This window comes from Piliocolobus tephrosceles, chromosome 16 (assembly GCF_002776525.5).
Source record: "Piliocolobus tephrosceles isolate RC106 chromosome 16, ASM277652v3, whole genome shotgun sequence".
Lineage (NCBI taxonomy): Eukaryota > Metazoa > Chordata > Mammalia > Primates > Cercopithecidae > Piliocolobus > Piliocolobus tephrosceles.
The window spans coordinates 19,629,881-19,650,112 of NC_045449.1; the positions used below are offsets into that span (position 1 = coordinate 19,629,881).

At 53.0% G+C, this 20,232-nt stretch overlaps 1 protein-coding gene across 2 annotated transcripts in view; it reads left to right on the forward strand.

Annotated features, from left to right (window-relative positions):
• Window positions 1-10,067: 10,067 nt before the first annotated feature.
• GRAP (GRB2 related adaptor protein) overlaps window positions 10,068-20,232 on the forward strand; it is a 25,832-nt gene continuing 15,667 nt past the window's right edge. The window contains exons 1-2 of one of the 2 annotated variants that reach the window (XM_023194825.1): window positions 10,068-10,390; window positions 15,239-15,336. In XM_023194825.1, the coding sequence (XP_023050593.1) occupies window positions 10,313-10,390; window positions 15,239-15,336 (176 nt within the window). In that variant the 5' untranslated portion in view covers window positions 10,068-10,312. The remainder of the gene's footprint in view (window positions 10,391-15,238; window positions 15,337-20,232) is intronic. The other variant, XM_023194824.2, reaches the window with a different exon arrangement.

Below are 20,232 nucleotides of genomic sequence, written 5' to 3' on the forward strand. Positions count from 1 at the left end.
GACTAGCTGGAACTACAGGCTTGCACTAACACACCTGGCCAATTTTCTTTCTTTCTTTTTGACTTTTTTTCATCATGGAGCTCAAAATGTCATAATTTTTTAAAATTTACTTTTTTGTAGAGATGGGATCTTGCTATGTTGCCCAGGCTAGACTTGAACTCCTGGCCTCAAGCAATCCTCCTACCTCGGCCTCCCAAAGTTCTAGGATTACAGGTGTGAGCCTGAGTCACCATGCCCAACCACAAATTTTTTTTTTATTTTTTGAGACAGAGTTTCGCTCTTGTTGCCCAGGCTGGAGTGTAATGGCACGATCTCAGCTCACCACAACCTCCGCCTCCCAGGTTCAAGCGATTCTCCTGCCTCAGCTTCCCGAGTAGCTGGGATTACAGGCATGCACCACCATGCCTGGCTAATTTTGTATTTTTAGTAGAGACGGGGTTTCTCCGTGTTGGCGGCCCCAATAAAATGTGATGTGTGTTTGTTTGTTTTTTGAGATGGAGACTTGCTATGTAGCCCAGGCTGGAGTGCAGTGGCACGATCTCGGCTCACTGCAACCTCCACCTTCTGGGTTCAAGTGATTCTCCTGCCTCAGCCTCCCAAGTAGCTGGGACTACAGGTGCATGCCAACATGCCTGGCTAATATTTTGTATTTTTAGTAGAGACAGGGTTTCACCATGTTGGCCAGGAAAGTCTCGATCTCCTGACCTCGTGATCCACCCGCCTTGTCGGCCTCCCAAAGTGCTAGGATTAAAAGCATAAGCCAGCGTGTCTGGCCTACAGATACTTTAAAAAACATTTTATTTGTCATGCGTGCCCAGTGAGCCACCACGCCCGGCCAATGATTTTTATCTGGGCTGTTGTACATCTGATAAACGTCCAGGGGATGGCGCCCAAGAGGCATTTGGAGCTCAGAGAAGAGGTCAAAGGTGGACTTGGTGGGGTTGGGGAGGCTCTTGGGGCTGTGGGAGTGGTTCCTGAGCTGTGATCCCCACTGTCCCCCAACTTACATACCCAGAACAGCCGGACTTGGGTAATAGTGGGATCTCCTGCTCACACTCAAAGGGCAAAACTGGGCAGAACTCAGGGCTTCCTTTTTTTTTTTTTTTTTTTTTTTCGAGATAGAGTCTCATTCTGTCCCCTAGGCTGGAGTGCAGTGGCACAATCTTGGCTCACCGCAACCTCTGCCTCCTGGGTTCAAGCAAGTCTCCTGCCTCAGCCTCCCAAGTAGCTGGGATTACAGACTTGTGCCACCATGCCTGGCTAATTTTTGTATTTTTTTTTTAGTAGAAATGGGATTTCACCATGTTAGCCAGGCTGGTCTTGAGCTCCTGACCTCAGGTGATTCTTGTGTCTCGGCTTCCCAAAGTGCTGGGATTACAGGCGTGAGCCACCGCGCCCAGCCAGGGCTTCCTTTTTAGGATCCAAAGTTAGGGACAAGCTGGGGCCACCCTGGCAGGTCTCTTAGCCCTGGAAGGATCTGACTGTCCATAATTAATGAGTCTTTTCATTCTAGCGACACCAAGGTATTCCAGGGCCCAGCTTGGTAGGGCCAGGAGCCAATAATGAGTCCACTCAATGGAACTCAGGAACCAACATGAGCAGGCAGCAGACAAGGGCCGGGGTCATCAAGACAGCAGGCTTAGCTTGATAGCCATCCTAGGGATGTGACGGGCGTGTCATTGTGGGTTCGACTTGCATTTCCCTAATGAAGAATGAGGTTGAGCATCTTTCAGGAGCTGTGAGCCATTTGCATACCTTATTTGGGGAAAAGTCTTTTAGGATCCTTTGCCCATTTTTAATTGGGTTGTTTGTGTTCTAGTATTGAATTCTACGAGTTCTTGTACATTCTGGATATGAAACCCTCACCAGATTTATTATTTACAAATATTTTCTTCCATTCTGTAGGTTAACCACCACACCTGGTTAATTTTTTTTTTTTTTTAATCTTTAGTAGAGACAGGGTTTCACCATGTTGGCCAGGCTGGTCTCGAACTCCTGACCTCATGATACACCTGCCTTGGCCTCCCAAAGTGCTGGGATTACAGTCGTGAGCCACTGTGCCCAGCAATTTCTATCTTTTTTTTTTTTTTTTGAGACGGAGTGTTGCTCTGTCGCCCAGGTTGGAGTGCAGTGGCGTGATCTCAGCTCACTGCAAGCTCCGCCTCCCAGGTTCACACCATTCTCCTGCCTCAGCCTCCCGAGTAGCTGGGACTACAGGCGCCCGCCACCACGCCCAGCTAATTTTTTGTATTTTTAGTAGAGACGGGGTTTCACAGTGTTAGCCAGGATGGTCTCGATCTCCTGACCTTGTGATCCGCCCACCTCGGCCTCCCAAAGTGCTGGAATTACAGGCCTGAGCCACCGCGCCTGGCCCAATTTCTATCTTTTTATTGGTATTCTCTATTTGATGAAACACCGTCATCATACATTCCTTTATTTAGTTGTGGTTTCCTTTGGTTTTATGAACATGTGTATAATGGCTACTTTATAGTCTTTTTCTGATAAATCAACATGTGGCCTCTCACAGGCAGTTTCCTTTGCCTGCATTTCCCCCCCCGATCTACGGGTCATGCTTTCCTGTTTTTTAAATTTTTTGCATGCTTCATATTTTTTTGGTTGGAAACAGGACATTTAAATAATACATTGTAGCAATTCTGGGTATGAGTCTCCCCTGCCCTGGGCTTCTTATTATTATTTTCTTGTTTATTTGTTTAGTGACTGGCTGGATTATTTTAGTGAAGTCTATTTCTTCCCTCTAATGTTCAGCTTCTAAGGTCGTTCTCAGGGGGCCCAGCTTTGAGTATGCCTGCAGTTACCCTGGGATGACAGTGGTTTTCAAAGGCTCTCTTCCTCTTTCCCTGGCCATACCCAGCTATTAAGCTGTGCAAATTTTCTTTTCTTTATCCCTCCCCTCCCTCCCTCCCTCCCTCCCTCCCTCCCTCCCTTCCTTCCTTCCTTCCTCCCTTCCTTCCTTCCTTCCTTCCTTCCCGAGTCTCGCTCTGTCACCCAGGCTGAAGTGTAGTGGTGCAATCTCGGCTCACTGCACCCTCCGCCTCCTGGGTTGAAGCAATCCTCTGCCTCAGCCTCCCGAGTAGCTGGGATTACAGGCACTCGCCACCATGCCCGGCTAATTTTTGTATTTTTTTTTTTCAGTAGAGATGGGGTTTGACCATCTTGGCCAGGCTGGTCTTGAACTGACCTCATGATGCACCCACCTCAGCCTCCCAAAGTGTTGGGATTTTAGGCGTGAGCCACTGCGCCCAGCCCTTCTTTCTTTGTTTTAATCCTTGCTTGGTTGAAATAAGCTCTGCAAGTTACCAGTGGATTGCTTTATAATTTCCTGTAATGCCCCGCTCTACACACTGATCCTGTCAAGTCTGGCTCCTTGGAAGGAATAGTGTGTGAGGTCCATGTCTGTTATTTGTTCTGACCTTGGGAGGGCTCCTTCTACTGGTGCTATTCCCTGTTCTCTCCTGCAAACCAGCAGCCTAGAGTTCAGCTTGCGTCTTGAATCTTCTCCCAATTATCTCTCACTGTAATCTCTACTATTCTCAAAAGCACCTTTTGGGCCGCGTGCGGTGGCTCATGCCTGTAATCCCAGCATTTTGGGAGGCTGAGGTGGGTGGATCACCTGAGGTCAGGAGTTCAAGACCAGCCTGGTCAACATGGTGAAACCCTGTCTCTACTAAAAATTGAAAAAAAAAAAAAAAACATTAGCTGGGTGTGCTGGCAGGCACCTGTAATCCCAGCTACTCGGGAGGCCAAGGCAGGAAAATCGCTTGAACCCAGGAGGTGGAGGTAGCAGTGAGCGGAGATTGAGTCACTGCACTCTCAAACAAACCGAACCAAAATCAAAACAAAAGCAACTTTTGCTTTGAATTCCTTCGTTCTCTGTAGCAAATGAGGTCAGTTGCTTTGGGAAGAGATTAGGAAGTCTTTTTATGGCCTGTTTCTTCATCAGGCAAAAATCTTTCTCGGAGCCAAGGCCCTGGAGCTGGGGGTGGAGACTTTGGAAAGCTTCTCTCTGAGTGACACCCTGCGCTAGGGGCTGAGGACTTGGTGGGAGTGGGGTCAATGGCCGAGGTCCTTGAAGTTTGCCTCTCCTGGTGTGGAGTCACTTCCACATGAGCCAGGGCCGGAGTGATCAGGGCCCCAGCACCCGCAGCACACTGCACCCAAGGCAGAGCCTCTGTTCCATGAGTGGGGTTGGGTGCAAGAAGGGGGCCCCCAGCTCTTGGCTACACTCACCCAGGACTTAGTCTCAGCAACAGATGGCTGGGGGTAGAATAGGAAATTGATGTCCTGTTCTTCCTGGAATGAAAGCCCTCCTATTGGGAGCTGGGGGCAGAGGGAGCCCTGTTTCCTTGGTCTGGAGGCAGCAGGGGACCCCATGTTCTTGCCTGCAGTTGTCCAGAGTGGAGTCTCAGCCTCACTGAGCTGAGAGGAAGGGCACTAGGGGCCATGATCTCAGTGCAAACACCATGGCCTAACCTTTTTAAACCAAATATTCATAGATGTTCATGAATCCTTTTTCTTCATTTCCGTTTTCTTTTTTTCCAGACAAAGTCTCACTCTGTCCTCAGAGGCAGGAGTGCAATGGTGTGATCATAGCTCACTATAACCTTGACTTCCAGGACTTAAGTGATCCTCCCACCTCAGCCTCCTGAGTAGCTGGGATTACAGGTGTGAAACACCATGCCTGGCCTATTTTTGTTGTTTATTTTTGTAGAGATGGGGTCTCACTATGTTGTCCAGACTGGTCTTGAACTCCTGGGTTCAAGCAATCCTCCTGCTTCAAACTCCCAAAGTGCTGGGATTACAGGTGTGAGCCACCATGCATGGCCTGTTTCTTCACTTTCTTTTCTTTTCTTTTTTTTTTTTTTTTGTCTGAGACAGAGTCTCCCTCTGTCACCCAGGCTGGAGTGCAGTGGCATGATCTCTGCTCACTGCAATCTCCACTTCCCAGGTTGAAGTGATTGTCCTACCTCATCCTCCCAAGTAACTGGGACTGCAGGTGTGCACCACCACGCCTGGCCAATTTTTGTATTTTTAGTAGACACGGGGAGGCGGAGGTTGCAGTGAGCTGAAATCATGCCACTGCACTCTAGTGCAGGCAGCAAAAGCAAAACTCTGTCTCAAAAAAAAATTTCAGGGAGTTCTTTCAGGTGTTTCAGCCAGTCTCTGCTGATAAAAAGTTCCCCAGTCAGCCTCTTTGGAGTGTTCCAGGGTCTAGTAGTCTAGTCTAGTCTAATAACTACAGAACTCAAATTGCATTGAAATTGCAGTTTCCATCCCATCTCAAGATCTTTAACATGATCACACCTGCAAAGTCCCTCTTGTCATATAAGGGAACATTCCGAGTTCTTGGGGTCAGGACCTGGATGTCTTTGGGGCCGTTATTCAGCTGATCACAGGGGGTTAGGGTTTCAGCACTGAGACAGTGGCTGGGTCTGCCCTGGCCTGGTGTGGCCTGGGGCCAGTGATGAGTCTTCCTCCTGTGAGCAGCTTTTGAGGGACCTCCATAAACCAAAACCAAAATTCTGAGCCCCTCAACCATCCAAACAGACTCCTTCTCTTGGCAAGGGCGTTCCAAAGTTAACCTGAAAATGAGTTCAGGATATGATGGGAAGGGAGAGCTGGACATGCCTCATTATAACCTCCTCACTTTTGGAATTACTGATAAAACAGACTCTTAAAGTCTGAAAAGAAACATTTACATTCTATTCTCTCTGAAGCCAGCTACCTGGAGGCTTCATCTGAGTAATAAAACCTTGGCTTCCAAAACTCCTTATTATTTATTTATTTATTTATTTATGAGATGGGGTTTTGCTCTTGTTGCACTGGCTGGAGTGCAATAGGGTGATCTCAGCTCACTGCAATCTCCACCTCCTGGGTTCAAGCAATTCTCCTGCCTCAGCTTCCCAAATAGCTGGGATTACAGGCATGCACCACCACTCCTGGCTAATTTTGTATATATGTATTTTTTGAGATGAAGTTTCATTCTTGTCGCCCAGGCTGGAGTGCAGTGGCACGATCTTGGCTCACTGCAACTTCTGTCTCCTGGGTTCAAGATATTCTCCTGCCTCAGCCTCCCAAATAGCTGGGATTATAGGCACTTGCCACCATGCCTAGCTAATTTTTTCTATTTTTAGTAGAGACGGAGTTTCACTATGTTGGTCAGGCTGGTCTCAAACTCCTAACCTCAGGTGATCTACCCGCCTTGGCCTCCCAAAGTGCTGGGATTACAGTGAGCCACCGTGCCCAGCCTAATGTATTTTTGGTAGAGACAGGGTTTCACCATGTTGGTCAGGCTGGTCTTGAACTCCTGACTTCAGGTGATCCTCCAGCCTTGACCTCCCAAAGTGCTGGGATTTCAGGTGTGAGTCACTGCACCCAGCCCATTCCTTTCTATTGATAATAACTCTCTCAACCAATTGCCAGTCAGAACATTCTTGAATCCACCTGTGACCTGGAAGCCCCCAACACCCACACCCTTTCTTCCAGTTTTCCCACCTTTCTGTATTGAACCAATGTACATCTTACATGTATTGATTGATGTCTTATGTCTCCATAAAACGTGTAAAACCAAGCTGTGTGGCCGGGTGCAGTGGCTCATGCCTGTAATCCCAGCACTTTGGGAGTCTGAGGCGGGTGGATCACTAGGTCAGAAGTTCGAAACCCCAATATGATGAAACCCTGTCTCCACTAAAAATACAAAAAATTAACCCAGCATAGTGGCCCACGTCTGTAGTCCCAGCTACTTGGGAGGCTGAGGCAGAAGAATCACTTGAACCCAGGAGACGGAAGTTGTAATGAGCCAAGATCGCGCCACTGTACTCCAGCCTTTGTGACAGAGTGAGACTCCGTCCCCATCCCAAAAAAAGAACCAAGCTGTGGCCTGACCACCTTGGGTACATGTTCTCTGAGCGCTGTGTCCTGGGTCATTGTTCTCTCATATTTAGCTCAGAATAAATCTCTTCAGATATTTTACAGCGCTTGACTCTTCCCATCAACACTTCCCACAGGAACCCAGGCTGCAGCCCTGTGATGGGGCTTGATGCTCTCCAAGCAGCTAGCTTCTTATTTAAAAAAAAGAAAAAAAATTATTTAATTTTTTTTTTTGTTGTTTTTTTGAGACGGAGTCTCTGTCGCCCAGGCTGGAGTGCGGTGGTGGGATCTCAGCTCACTGCAAGCTCCGCCTCCCGGGTTCCCGCCATTCTCCTCCCGAGTAGCTGAGACTACAGGTGCCGGCCACCTCGCCTGGCTAGTTTTTTGTATTTTTAGTAGAGACGGGGTTTCACCGGGTTAGCCAGGATGGTCTCGATCTCCTGACCTCGTGATCCGCCCATCTCGGCCTCCCAAAGTGCTGGGATTACAGGCTTGAGCCACCGCGCCCGGCAAAAAAAGTTATTTAATTTTAATTTTTTTTTTTTAAGAGAGTCTCATTCTGTCGCTGAGGCTGGAGTGTAGTGGTGTGATCCCGGCTCACTGCAGCCTCCGCCTCCTGGGTTCAAGCGATTCTCGTGTCTCAGCCTCGCTGGGATTACAGGTGTATGCCACTATGCTTGGCTAACTTTTGTATTTTTAGTAGAGACGGGGTTTCACCATCTCTACTGGCCAGGCTGGTCTCGAACTCCTGGCCTCAAGTGATCTGCCTGCCTTGATCTCCCAAAATGCTGGGATTACAGCATGAGCCACTGCGCCTGGCCCAAGTCTCCAGCTTCTGATGGCCCCTTGTTCCAGGCCCCGGTGTCTCCCTCATTTGGGGTCCTGCATTCTTCAAGGGTCCTCTCAGTCAAGTCCCATTTGTGGGGTCCTCTCTGGTCTCCCGGAATCAGGGCAGATTTACCCTCCAACAAAGCTTTGCTGCTTACCTCACTACACTCCCTGAGCTCACTGTATAGTAGGCAGCCCAGGCTCCTAACTCTGGCCTGAACCACCTTGGGCGGGAATCCTCCGGGCTGAGGCCATGCGGCGAAGGAGCTGTAGGCGTGGTTGGCCCTCAGGCCTGCCTGGGTTTGAACCCCAGCCCTGCCACCTACCAACTATTGGTCACTTACCTCTTTGTAAAGGACTTGGCAGAGAATAAATACTTCTAAAACACATAAAAATAAACCAGGCGTCTGTCCCACCAGCCCCGGGGGACACACATTCAGCTTCATAAGGGGAAGTCCTCCTCCCCTCATGTGGTTGGAAGCACCTCAAAACTGAGGCGGGGGCGGATCCCATCCTCTCCATTGCATCATTCTGAGGCTTTGAAACCTCAGCTGCAACAAAGCCGGAAAGAGGGGCCTTGTAACATCCTGTCACCCTTGGGGTCAGGGGCAGCCAGAAGGCAGGGGTCTTTGAGTAGAGGGCAGTGTGGAGGAGCCCTGGAACGGGGCTAGGGGAGGCCAGGGCCAGCTCCACCCTGCCTGGTTGGCTCAGGGACTCCACAGTGGGAGGAGAGCAGCTATCATCTTCCCTTCTTTCCTCTCAACCTTTTTTTTTTGTTTTGTGTTTTGAGATGGAGTCTTGATGTGTCACCCAGGCTAGAGTGCAATGGCGCGATCTCGGCTCACTGCAACTTCCATCTCCCTAGTTCAAGCGATTCTCCTATTGTTGGCCAGAAGGTCAGGGTGCATTCATAGAATGATGGGTCCATGTCAAAAGGATAAGGAGCCAGCTTGAAGGAGACCCCACTGGCCTAATCAGGGGCATTTTGAGCATCAAAATAAATGTGATAGTAGTGGATTATAATCCACTGGCTAAAATATGAAACCATGAGTCCATATTAATATAAATAAAGGAAGAAAAACTTCTTTACAAAAAAAAAAAAACAATGTGACTTCACACTGATTCATCCAGTGTCCATGCAACACCACAGGGCTCTACCTGGTTTTCCTTCCACATCTGTGTCTCCCTTCTTTCCCAGGGAGAACCCTGGTTCCAAACAATATAGCTGTGCTTGTCCCTGCGTGCTCTATCCTGCAACACCCACAAAACAATTTCAGAATTGTTGCACTGATGCCACTGCTCGTAACAAACCCACGAAGGAAAGGTAGAGATTTATTTACAATTCTTTTTTTTTTTTTGAGGAGTCTCGCTCTGTCACCCAGGCTGGAGTGCAAGGACGCAATCTCGGGCAGGAGATTGAGTCCATCGCATCGCTTGAGTCCAGGAATTCAAGACCAGCCTTGATAACATGTCGAAAACCCATCTCTACTAAAAATACAAATAATTAGTCAAACGTGGTGGGTACCTGTAGTCCGAGCTACTCCAGAGGCCAAGGTGGGAGGATTGCTTTGAGCCTGGATGGATCCTTGGCTCACTGCAACCTCTGCCTCCTGGGTTCAAGCGATTCTTGTGCCTCAGCCTCCCCAGTAGCTGGGATTACAGGCACGTGCCACCATGCCAGGCTAATTTTTTGTATTTATAGTAGAGATGAGGCTTCACCACGTTGGCCAGGCGGAATTCGAACTCCTGACCTCCAGTGATCTGCCTGTCTCGGCCTCCCAAAGTGCTGGGATTACAGGCATGAACCATCGCCCCAGCCTACAGGTCTTGTTGACCTTAGGATTTAAGTCACACCTAAGGTGCCCGTGTTTAAACCAGAAGAGGTACATTCTGAGTTGGGCTTTGATGGATGAATAGGAGTCTCCCGGGAGCAGAAAGAGGAGAGCACCAGGCAGAGGAACCGCATGTGCAAAAGTCTGTGGTTGAAATGAGAGTTTGGTGTGGCCCCTTGCTGTGGCTGAAGCCCCGGGTTTGTTTAGAGTGAAGGGGATGATAAAGGATGAGAATGGGGGCTGTTTGTAGGGGCAGGTGGAGGTGGTGGCTTGCAAGGGCCTTGAATGCCAGGCGAAGAGCTTGGGATTGAAGGAGCAGGAGGCAGGGCATCACAAGAGGCACCAGGGTTTAGGAAAAGATGGAGGGTCATTGGCAAATTGGTGAAGGGGGGCCAGCATCTGGTGCCATGAGACTCAGTGCCTGAGCCAGCAGGACAGCTTCGGCACTTCTCCTCCAGGCACCTCACTTTTATGAATGATAAAACATGGGCACAAGGGGGCCCCACTCCCAGAGCTTCAGGGAGACTCCCCAAAGGCCATTCCTGGCACCTGGGGTCTGAGGTAGGGACCGAGCTGGCTCACAAGCCCTCCCTGTTCTGTGACATGTCTGTTTCCTGTTTCTCCCCCATCAGGAGCAGTTTCAGTCTCAACTTCAAAAGAACAAACACACACTCAAAACAAAGGAAGACGGTCCTCGACTGCAGAGGAAGCAGGAAGCTGTCGGCCCAGCTCTGAGCCCAGCTGCTGGAGCCCCGAGCAGCGGCATGGAGTCCGTGGCCCTGTACAGCTTTCAGGCCACAGAGAGCGATGAGCTGGCCTTCAACAAGGGAGACACACTCAAGGTAGGGGGACTGGAGCCTGCTGAGTTGGCCCCACACGGGGTGGGGGTGGATTTAGGAACCGGGGGCCTGGGACTGTCCCAAGCCGACGGTGGCCCCTGGAAGACAGGCCCAGCCTCTCCAGTTATTGGCTGTGTGACTCTGGACAAGCCACCGCTTCCCTCGGAGCCTCAGTTTCTCCATCTAGGAAATGGGGAGATAACTAATGACCCTCCTTTGGGGCTGCCGTGAGGATTCGATGAGATATTACCACGGTGTCCGGCAGGAGTTAGTTCAAGCCCCAGTTTTCCAGGAAGAAGTTTGAAAAGAAAATTGTTGAGAGAGGGAGAGAATGAGAGCTAGAGAGAGAGAGACAGAGTATGGGAATGGAGAACAGAGGGAGAAAGAGGGACAGAGAGAAGGTCTTAGGAAAGAAATAAGTACACATGCTAACCTAGTAGGGCTAAAATAGCTGTGATGAAGGCATCAAGGATGAGCTTCCCAGTAGTGTGGAGTAAAGGGAAAACAGAGTCATACCACAGTTCATTTCTCCTTGTCTGGGCCGCTTTTGACAGACATTGCAGCCTTCCAAGACAGTCTAGACAGATGGGCCTGTGGAATGTGTCTCTGGAAATGTCCTTGCTTAAAAGTTTGCATGTGAAAGCCATGCCCAGGATTCTGGGAGTGGCCATGCCAAGAGTGTGCACTGGAACTGCCAGTAAACCACACTAGGGAAGTGACTGCCCTTCCCTGGGCCTCAGTTTCCTCACTGGAGCAGTGGGTGTTAGACTGAATGCTCCTCTGCACTGAGCCCTGGGCTCTGCTCTTGACCACAAGCTTCAAGCACAAGACGGGAGAGCTCCCTGTGCCACCACCCTGCTATAGCCAGGCCCCGAACTCAGCAGCACACCCCATGTCCCATTTAAGCAATGGGGATTGGCACCCCCATTTCACAGGTGACTAAACTGAGGTACAGGGAGGCAACATGACCTGCTCGGTATGGAGTCAGTTTTGAACCTGTGTCCCTTTGACTGTGGAACCTGTGCTTGGTCTGAACAGGCTGGGCTGGGGGTTGGGGTCCAGAGGAGGAGGAGCAATTCCTCCTTCTGGGGTCACTGTAGTGCTGGCTGTGGGCCTCGTGGACAGGGCCAGGCTGAGCACTGGGGCTGTGAGCCCAAGGCATGACCCTCTGCGGGGATCCAAGTCTTCGTTTCTCATCTGAGAGCACTTCGAGGTCACTAGACCCAGGTGTGGTGTTGGGAGGGAGTGGGGCAGTGATGAAATAGGAATGGGGTGCGCGGGAGGCGCTGAGCCAGGCTTGGAGGGATCAGGTGGCTGGGGTGGAAGCTGAGCTCCACGACCATCCTGTCCTCTCGCCCAGCAAGTGTTTTCCAGCGCTCCCTGTGGGCCAGCCCCTGCCACGGCACTGCCTGCCTACAGACTGGGGGAGTGGGCAGTGAAGCCCGTTCTTCAAACCTCAACTTTGGTCCTGGATGAAAACTCTGGCTCATGGACTCACTCTGGACAAATGACCCCAAACATCACCTCCTGGGACAAAGCCTCCCTCCCTGACAGGCCAGGCATTTCTGGGTGCACGCATCCCCCTGCTGCTGCCAGCTGGGGGGGTGCTTCACTCCCATCTCTCCACGAGCAGCCTGGAGGACGAGACCCAGACTCAGGAAGCCCATGTGACCCTGACATCTCCATGGGAAAGGGTGACGGTCCAGACCCAACACAGCCAGCCCTGGGCTCCCTAAACCTACTTTCTGCAGCCTGTCATTGTCTTGTCGGCAACTCTGGCAAAACCTACCTGAAGCCCCTCCTCTGGCCCAGGCCTCCATCGTCACTCACCTGGGCTTGTGCGGTGGCTCTCAAGGCCTCCCCCCGCCACCCCCTGCTTCCCAGCCCAGTCTCCATGCAGTGGCCGTGACTCAGAGCCTGGCCCTCCCCTGTATATCTCATGATACCTGCTCCTCCCTCCTCAGCTCCAGACACCCTGGCCTCCTTTCTGTTTCGGGGACAGAGCTTGCCCCCACCTCAGTGCCTTGGCACTGGCTGTTCCGTCTGCCTTGGACACTGTTCCCCACGTTTTCTTACTGCTGGTTCCTTCTTGTAATTCAGGTCTCAGCTTCCATGTCACTTCTTTAGAGAGGCCTTTCTGGACCACCCTACCTGTCCCGTGTTGCCAATCTCCCCACTCCCACCCAACCAGACATTCTCCATCTGTCTCCTGATGTCCATTTTTCACAGCACTTACTGCTCCATTAAACTACCTTGCTTACTTGTTTCTTCCCTTGTTTATGGTCTGTCTCTGCCTACCAGAATGTGAGCTTCTTGTTCCCTGCTCTGTCGTGGGGTGCCTGGCACACAGTAGGTGTTCAGTAAACAACTGTCAAGCAGCAACTGCATCAGGCTGGGACGGTAAAGTGGGGCAGCAGCCCAGGTGGAGGGCACCATGGGGGCAAAGGCTCAGGGGCAGGACAAGGTCTGCCTTTCACCTTGAGCAGTGATACTCCGCCAGGGAGGGGCTGGCCTCTCTCCCTTCTGAGAATTCCCGGGTCTCAGAGGGTCTGGGGCTTTAAAACAATGTTCACAGTAAGAAATCAGTTAATGTGAGGTCAAGAGATCGAGACTAGCCTGGCTAACATGGTGAAACCCCATCTCTAGTAAAAATACAAAAATTAGCTGGGCATGGTGGCAGGCACCTGTAGTCCCAGCTACTCGGGAGGCTGAGGCAGGAGAATCGCTTGAACCCGGGAAGCAGAGGTTACAGTGAGCCGAGATTGCGCCACTGTACTCCAGCCTGGTGACAGAGCGAGACTTCATCTCAAAAAAAAAAAAAAAAAAGAAAAGAAAAAGAAAAAGAAAAAAGAAAAAGAAATCACTAACTAACGTAACCAATGGGACACTCCTGGGTCTCCTGAGTGCAGATGACAAGGAGACAAAACGAAGCAGGGACTGCATGAGATATAGTGCATCCCATGTCCACACCGCTGCATGCAAGGCAGGCCACAAATGCACCCACTGGACAGAAGAGGGAGGACACTGAGGCCAAGGACACAGAGAGTCAGAAGCAGACAGAATGTTCTGGAGCCCCAGGTTTCAGGGCCTCCTCCTGGAATCCATGGCTGTGGCATGTGGCCTACAGGTCCTTGTTTTCTCCTTAGGTTGGGGGAGTTGTGTTGTGTTGATGTGTTGTTTTGAGATGGAGTCTCACTCTGTTGCCCAGGCTGGAGTGCAATGGCACGATCTCGGCTCACTGCAGCCTCCACCTCCTGGGTTCAAGTGATTCTCCTGCCTCAGCCTCCTGAGAAAGTTGGGATTACAGAGGTGTGCCACCATGCTTGGCTAATTTTTTGTATTTTTAGTAGAGATGGGGTTTCACCATGTTAGCCAGGCTAGTCTCGAACTCCCGACCTCAGGTGGTCCACCCTCCTCAGCCTCCCAAAGTGCTGGGATTACAGGCGTAAGCCACCGTGCCCAGCCTGTTTTGTTTTGTTTTGTGTCGAGCGAAAGTTTTCCTGAGTCAGCCACCTGCTTCCGTTCGCCCCTGGGGTTGCTGACCTGGCCCAGCCTGGTCTGGTGGACAAAGCGGGGGTGGAGATGGGGGTGCAGAGGCCACCTGTGAGGGTGGGCCTCAGGCCTGGGTCCTAGGAGGCCAATCCCAGCTACTCTTGGCAAAATGTCATTGCTGGAGTTGATGCCCCTATATTGGCCTGCCGTGGGCCTTTGGTACCCCATGCCCATATTTTTCTCTCAACAAGTACCCCTGAAGGATAGAGCTGACATTGGAACCTGCTCCAGGACTGACAGGAGAGATGTCCTCTGACAGGAGAGATGTCCCCTCAAGCTGGGGTCCAGAGACAAAGAGGATTAGAGGCGAAAATTGGTGGGCCAGGACCCCCTTGACTAGTGAGCCAAAACCCCGGACCTCAGAGTCCTAGCTGACCAAACAGGCTCTGCCTCTCCCCTGCTGTGTGGCCTTGGCCAAGTCACTTCCCCTCTCTGGGCTTCAGTTTTATCTGTAAAATAGCATTTGGTGATGTTGACCTTGGGGGCTTTATCAGAATCAGGGGGACACATGGAAAGCGTGCCCAGGGAATGGAGGAAGGACGCCCAGCCTTGTGCTGTGCCCCTCCCAGGCCCGGCCCCGCCCCGCCTTGGTCGCTTGGTTGCTCCCCCTCAGGGACTCCCACCCCCGCTCTGGCTATTTCAGTTCCTCCGGGCCCACCTGTGGGGTGAAGAGGAGCCCGTGTGACTGAGCAGGCCACGCCAGGGCTGAGAACCAGCCTGTCTCAGACCAAAGGCCCCCTTATCTGCTCCCCAGAGCCTGAAATCCCCCCACTGAATTGTCACCCCTGAGCTGTTTAAATGCGAGGGACCCTAGGTGACCACTGGTGGCTGTGCTCAGGCTGGGCGCCCGACTTTCACCCCAAGGCTCAGTGCATGGCATGTAGGTGCTGTGGACCTCCCAAACTCGGGAGCACAGCTCAGGAAGGAACTCAGGTTCCCAGTTCTGCTCCTGCAAACCCCATGGTCCGCAGGGCTCCTGGTATCGGAGCCTGAGAGTCCAGCTCCAGCCACCCCAAGCCTCCTATGAGTCCCCGACTGTGCCTCCCTTGGAGTCTGTGAATTGCCTGAGGATGGGCTGTCCTGGGGCCAGGGGACGGGCAGGACTGAGGAACGAGGTGTTCTAATTCAGCTCTTATGACCGTGGGCAAGTCCTGTCCCAGGCCCCCAGCCCTTCTCTGTGAGTAGACTCAGAAGCTGGTGCAGGCAAAGCCCACCTGGGGCCTGGCATGCAGTGGGATCTCCGGGGGTGACAGTTGTTCCTTCTCGGTGACTCAGTGGCTTTGTGTCTCCTGCCCACAGATCCTGAACATGGAGGATGACCAGAACTGGTACAAGGCCGAGCTCCGGGGTGTCGAGGGGTTTATTCCCAAGAACTACATCCGCGTCAAGCCCCATCCGTGAGTGGACACCCCCCTATCCCATCCCTGTGGCTCTATCTCTCCTGGCCATGGGACCCCCTCACTCCTGGGCCTCTGTCCCTCTGTCTGGGGCCCCCAGGCTCCACAGAGGCCACCAGCCTGAGCAGGCACAGGAGACTGAGTTCCGAGGATTTACCCAGGGTTGGGGCAGAGTCAGGGCAAGCCCAGGCCTCGACACTGAGGACCTGAGCCAATGGAGAATGTCTAGGAGGTCCCTGAGAGAGGACCAGGTCCTGGGCTTTTAGCTGGCTGGGCCACTGGCTGCTGTGTGGCTTCAGGCAGGTCCCTGCTCTCTGTTCCTCAGTTTCCCTATCTGTAACTCAAGGAGGGCAGATGCTCCAATCTGTTCAGACTGTGGAGGGTTCTAGAGCTCTTGTTGAGAGCTGGTCTGGTGCTGAGTAGCGACTGGGAGAGGGCTGGGCAGGAAGCAGACCCTGTAGGCCCTGCCTTTGGGGTGTGGGGGGAACTGGACATTGGCAGAGCAGAGTCTGGGACCAGGGTGGAGGAGGAACTGGGCCTGGGGCCCAGCTATCCTGGGGCCTGGGACCTGCCATTCTAGAGATGTCCCAGGTGGGACTCTGGGCAGGTGGCAGCCAATACTGCTGCCGTGAGAATGGCTGGAGCAGGTCCCAGCCCCAGAACAGGCGTGGGGCCCAAGAAATCTATGTGAACCAACTGGATATGCTTTGAATGACAGCTGAGGCAGCCCCAAGATACAGCCACTTAGTCACTCACTAAACACTGGCCACAGCTCCAGGGGGCTCAGCCTGGGCGATGCTGGAGACACAAGAAGTCAGAGCAGCCGTGTTCTGGGGGAGAAAGAGGACATGAAGGACATACTATATGGGAAGACAGTGAGCATTAAGGCGATTTCCCAGGGAAGGCTTCTCAGAAGGGGTGGCAGTGAGTGAGGTTTTGAAGGATGTGTAGGAGTTGGCTAAGTAGAAAAAGAGAAAGGCATCCCTGGGAGAGGGTCAGGATGAGAAAAGGGAGAGCAATGACAGAGAACTTGTGGTGTGTGGGACTGGCAGGAGGACCTCAAATGTCAAGCTATGTGGGGAACCACGGAGGTGTTATGGTAGGACTCAGTCAGATATGGAGACAGGTGACAGGGCCAGGCAGGCTGGAGGGACAGTTTGGGAGCTGAGATGTGTGTGTGGCTGTGGGGTGGGAAGGGAAGGAGGTGCAGGGCCAGGGTGGGGCCTGAGAGGTATTTCCTCTTTATTTCTCTTTAAGTTGGTTCCAAAGCTGCCACCACCTCCAGCTTCCTGTGCTGGGCGAGGCCCCCTCCCACCCAGGTCCTCAGCCACCTGCCTGGGCTCCAGGCACTCCCAGCCTCCCCAACAGCGGCTGCCGCTTCCAGTTGGCATCTGGGGCTGCAGCCTGGGTTCCAGGCCCCACTATGTCCCTTGTGGTTGTGTGACATTGGGCAGGTTTCTGTGGTCTTTCTGTCAATTAAGGGGGAGAGGGAAGGGGTACGTGAAGAGGGAGAGAGACAGAGAGAATCTGACCCAGGGCCACAAGCCGGAGCGAGTGCCCCAGGTCCCTGTAAGCCAACAGGCACATCCAGACAGGCCAGAGGGCATGAATGGGAGCAATCCCCCTGGGCCAAGCTGTCAGGGAGGGGCCTTCAGGGGGAGGAAATGGCCTGGCAGTGGCTGGAAGGCTGGCTGGCCTACAGCTGCTAAGAGGGTCACATTTGCTCAGGCAGGGGAGAAAAGATGACAAAAGATTGCAGTGCCAGGCCAGGCCAGTCGGGGGGATGCTAGTGGTCAAGGCAAGACTCTAGCAGGGCAGTTGGGAGCCATGGAGGGTTCCAGCCTCCCTTGCCTCTGAGGTCATCTCTGGCCACTTATGTCTGGGACAGAGCAGGGATGGGGTCAGGCCCCTGACTAACCTGCCTGAAGTGGTGCCCAGGTGTGTCCTCGACTAACCTCAGCACCTGCTTTGCTCCCAAAATAACTACGGGGAAACTCCAGCTCCACACCTGACTCAGCCCATAAAGGCCCCAGGGTGTGGGGGCAGAGAGAGGCCTGGGCCTCAGAAATTCAGAGGTAGGCCTCGTGCCTGTGCCAGGCCCACTCCTTCCCTGGGCACCCCCTCTCACCCCTGCCAATCCTGGGAGCCCCTGGAGGAGGCACAATATACGCCAAGTGTTCCAGAGCCATCCCATCAGCAGGGGCCACAGTGGCACATGACCCAGCCTCATGGCCCATGGGAATCAGGGTTGGCTTCCTACAGGAAGGGTGTGACCCGCTGGGCCTGGAAGTTCAAATGGACGCTGCCAGGGAAGGCAGAGACAAACCTGGCAGGGGGAAGTGTGGGGGAAACAGCAAACACCCACATTCAAGCAGCTCCTGCATCCCCCCAAGGCCCTAGGAGCTGAGCACCACCATCGCCGTCTTCGAGACAAGCAGACAGAGGCACAGAGAGGTTGAGTGCCTCTCCAGGATCTCACAACTGGCACGAAGTGGAGCGGGACTGCAGCCGTGTGGTGTGACCCTGGGCTGGGACACCCTGGAGGACAGCGGGGAAGCTCATAAGAATAGCTGTGGGACTGGCAGAGTCCAGCCCGTGCACTTGCTATGCAATCTGGTGGGGTGTGGGGGTGTCTCTGTCCTTATCTGGGCCTTGGTTTCCACATCAGTAAAACAGGGATGATGTGAGGTGGCCACAAATGGAGTGACACTGGTGTGGAAGAAGGAGCCCGGCCCTGGGGGTTTCAGGAAGTGCTTTCCTCTTGCCTCCATCTGTCAAGCCATGGTGGGGGCAGGGCTGGCAGGGGACGTGGGAGACTCCTGGGAGGGTGTGATTGCGACACTCTCTGAGGGCAACAGCCACCCACACACTGATGCTGCCTGAGAAGTTTTGTGGGTTCTTCGAAGAAACCTGCCCCTCAGGAAACTCCCGCCCTGGGCCACTCTGGGCACTGTTCCAGGATGGAGCTGGGGGCTTCCTGGTGAAGAAGCTCTCTGCAACTCCCCTCCCTGGTAACCCCAACCCTGGGCCCCCATGCCCTCCTCCTGCCGCAGCCTGTGGCATTCATCTCCAGCCTTGGACACCCAGGCTGGCTGGACACCTGCCTTCAGGTCTCCAAACCCCAGGAGACCCAGGCTGAGCTCTCCAGATGGTTGCCCCAAGCTCTATACCCAGCGGCTACCTTCCCCATGCTCCCTCCCAGGAGGAAACTCACCGATGGGCCCCCATTCGTTTGGGGGCGGCAGTGGTCTAGAATCTCATGTCTAGGGCTCCAGCTTCTCCGGAAGCTGTCCCTCAGACACGAGCCTGATAACAAGGAATTTATTTAGCAATGGGGAAGAGGACAGGGAAGAGGGGGAACCAGTGGGGCACGCTGTTGGTGTCATCGCTGCTGGGGGCAACCGGAGCTCCATCTGGCTGGGGATCAGCGCCAGCTGGAGACAGTACAGAATGCGCACCTAGGAGTCATCCCTCCGGAGGGCTGGGCGCTGGGGTGTCTACCCCCCTGCTCCATCAGTCACCACTGGGAGTCAGACCGTTCCTGGGAGCCTCAGCCTGCCCTGAACCCAGGCCAAGTATGTCAATCACCAGAAAACAAGCCCCAAGGTCTGTGCTGAGCAGCCTTCATCCTGCCAAGGCCGGTGCCGGGACACGGCCAGGACACTAGCGGCATGTGCGGCCCCACACGCCTTCTGCGCTCAGCCCCCAGGGCTCATCAACATCCGGGACAACAGGAAACGTCCCGCCTGGCTTCCGCCACCTGTGCCAAGCTCAGTCTGACTCAGGGAGAGGAGCATTTATGGAAGGAGTGAAGGGAAACATTCTGTTAGGATCCCACCATGACACCTCTGGCTGTTCTGAGCCTCCGTTTCCCCATCTGAACAATAAAGGGGTCAGAGCCAAAGCTGGACTAAAACACTGGAGTTAGGAAAGCCAGTCAGAGACCACGCAGCGCCTCCAGTGGTGGGCGTTTTGGTCCTGCAGGCTGCTGTCATGGAATGCCATCCACTGGGTGGCTTATGAACAACAAACATTTGTTGCTCACTGCTCTGGAGGCTGAAGTTCACGATCAAGGTGACGACACATTCGTGTCTGGTGAGGCTGCTTCCTGGTTCATAGACGGCTGTGTCTTTTAGCTGTGTCCTCACATGGCAGACAAGTGAGCTCTCTGGGGTCTCTTTTATAAAGGCACCAATCCCATTCATGGCGGCTGCTAGTCACCTCCCAATGACCCCACCTCTAACTACTGTCACATGGGGGTTAGGTTTCAATATTTGAATTTTGGGGGACACAAAGTCAGCCTATAGCCGTGGCTAATTCCTGAAGAGGTCAGGGGCTACCAGGAGCCACACAGCAAGATCAGCAGGACTGGAAAAGGAGTTTCACCCACAGACCCTGGGGATCTTGCAAGAGTCTAAGCATTTACCAGGCACCTGCTGCATACCCAGCTCTGTTTGGTCAGCAGGAAAAGGAACTTGTGCCTGTGAAAAGAACCCAGGTGGCCGTCGGGCGTGGTGGCTCACGCCTGTAATCTCAGCACTTTGGGAGGCCGAGGCAGGCGGATCACGAGGTCAGGAGATCGAGACCATCCTAGCTAACACGGTGAAACCCCGTCTCTACTAAAAATGCAAAAAATTAGCCGGGTGTGGCGGCGGGCACCTGTAGTCCCAGCTACTCGGGAGGCTGAGGCAGAAGAATGGCATGAACCTGGGAGGTGTGCCACTGTACTCCAGCCTGGGCGACTGAGCGAGACTCTGTCTCAAAAAAAAAAACAAACAAACAAAAAAAGAATCCAGGTCGCCTGGAGTCTGTGGAATGGGTATGGAGAGAGGTATTTCCTCACCAGATCAAAGCTACTATTATTTTTGTCATCTGGTTTTATATTTTTTTCAACTT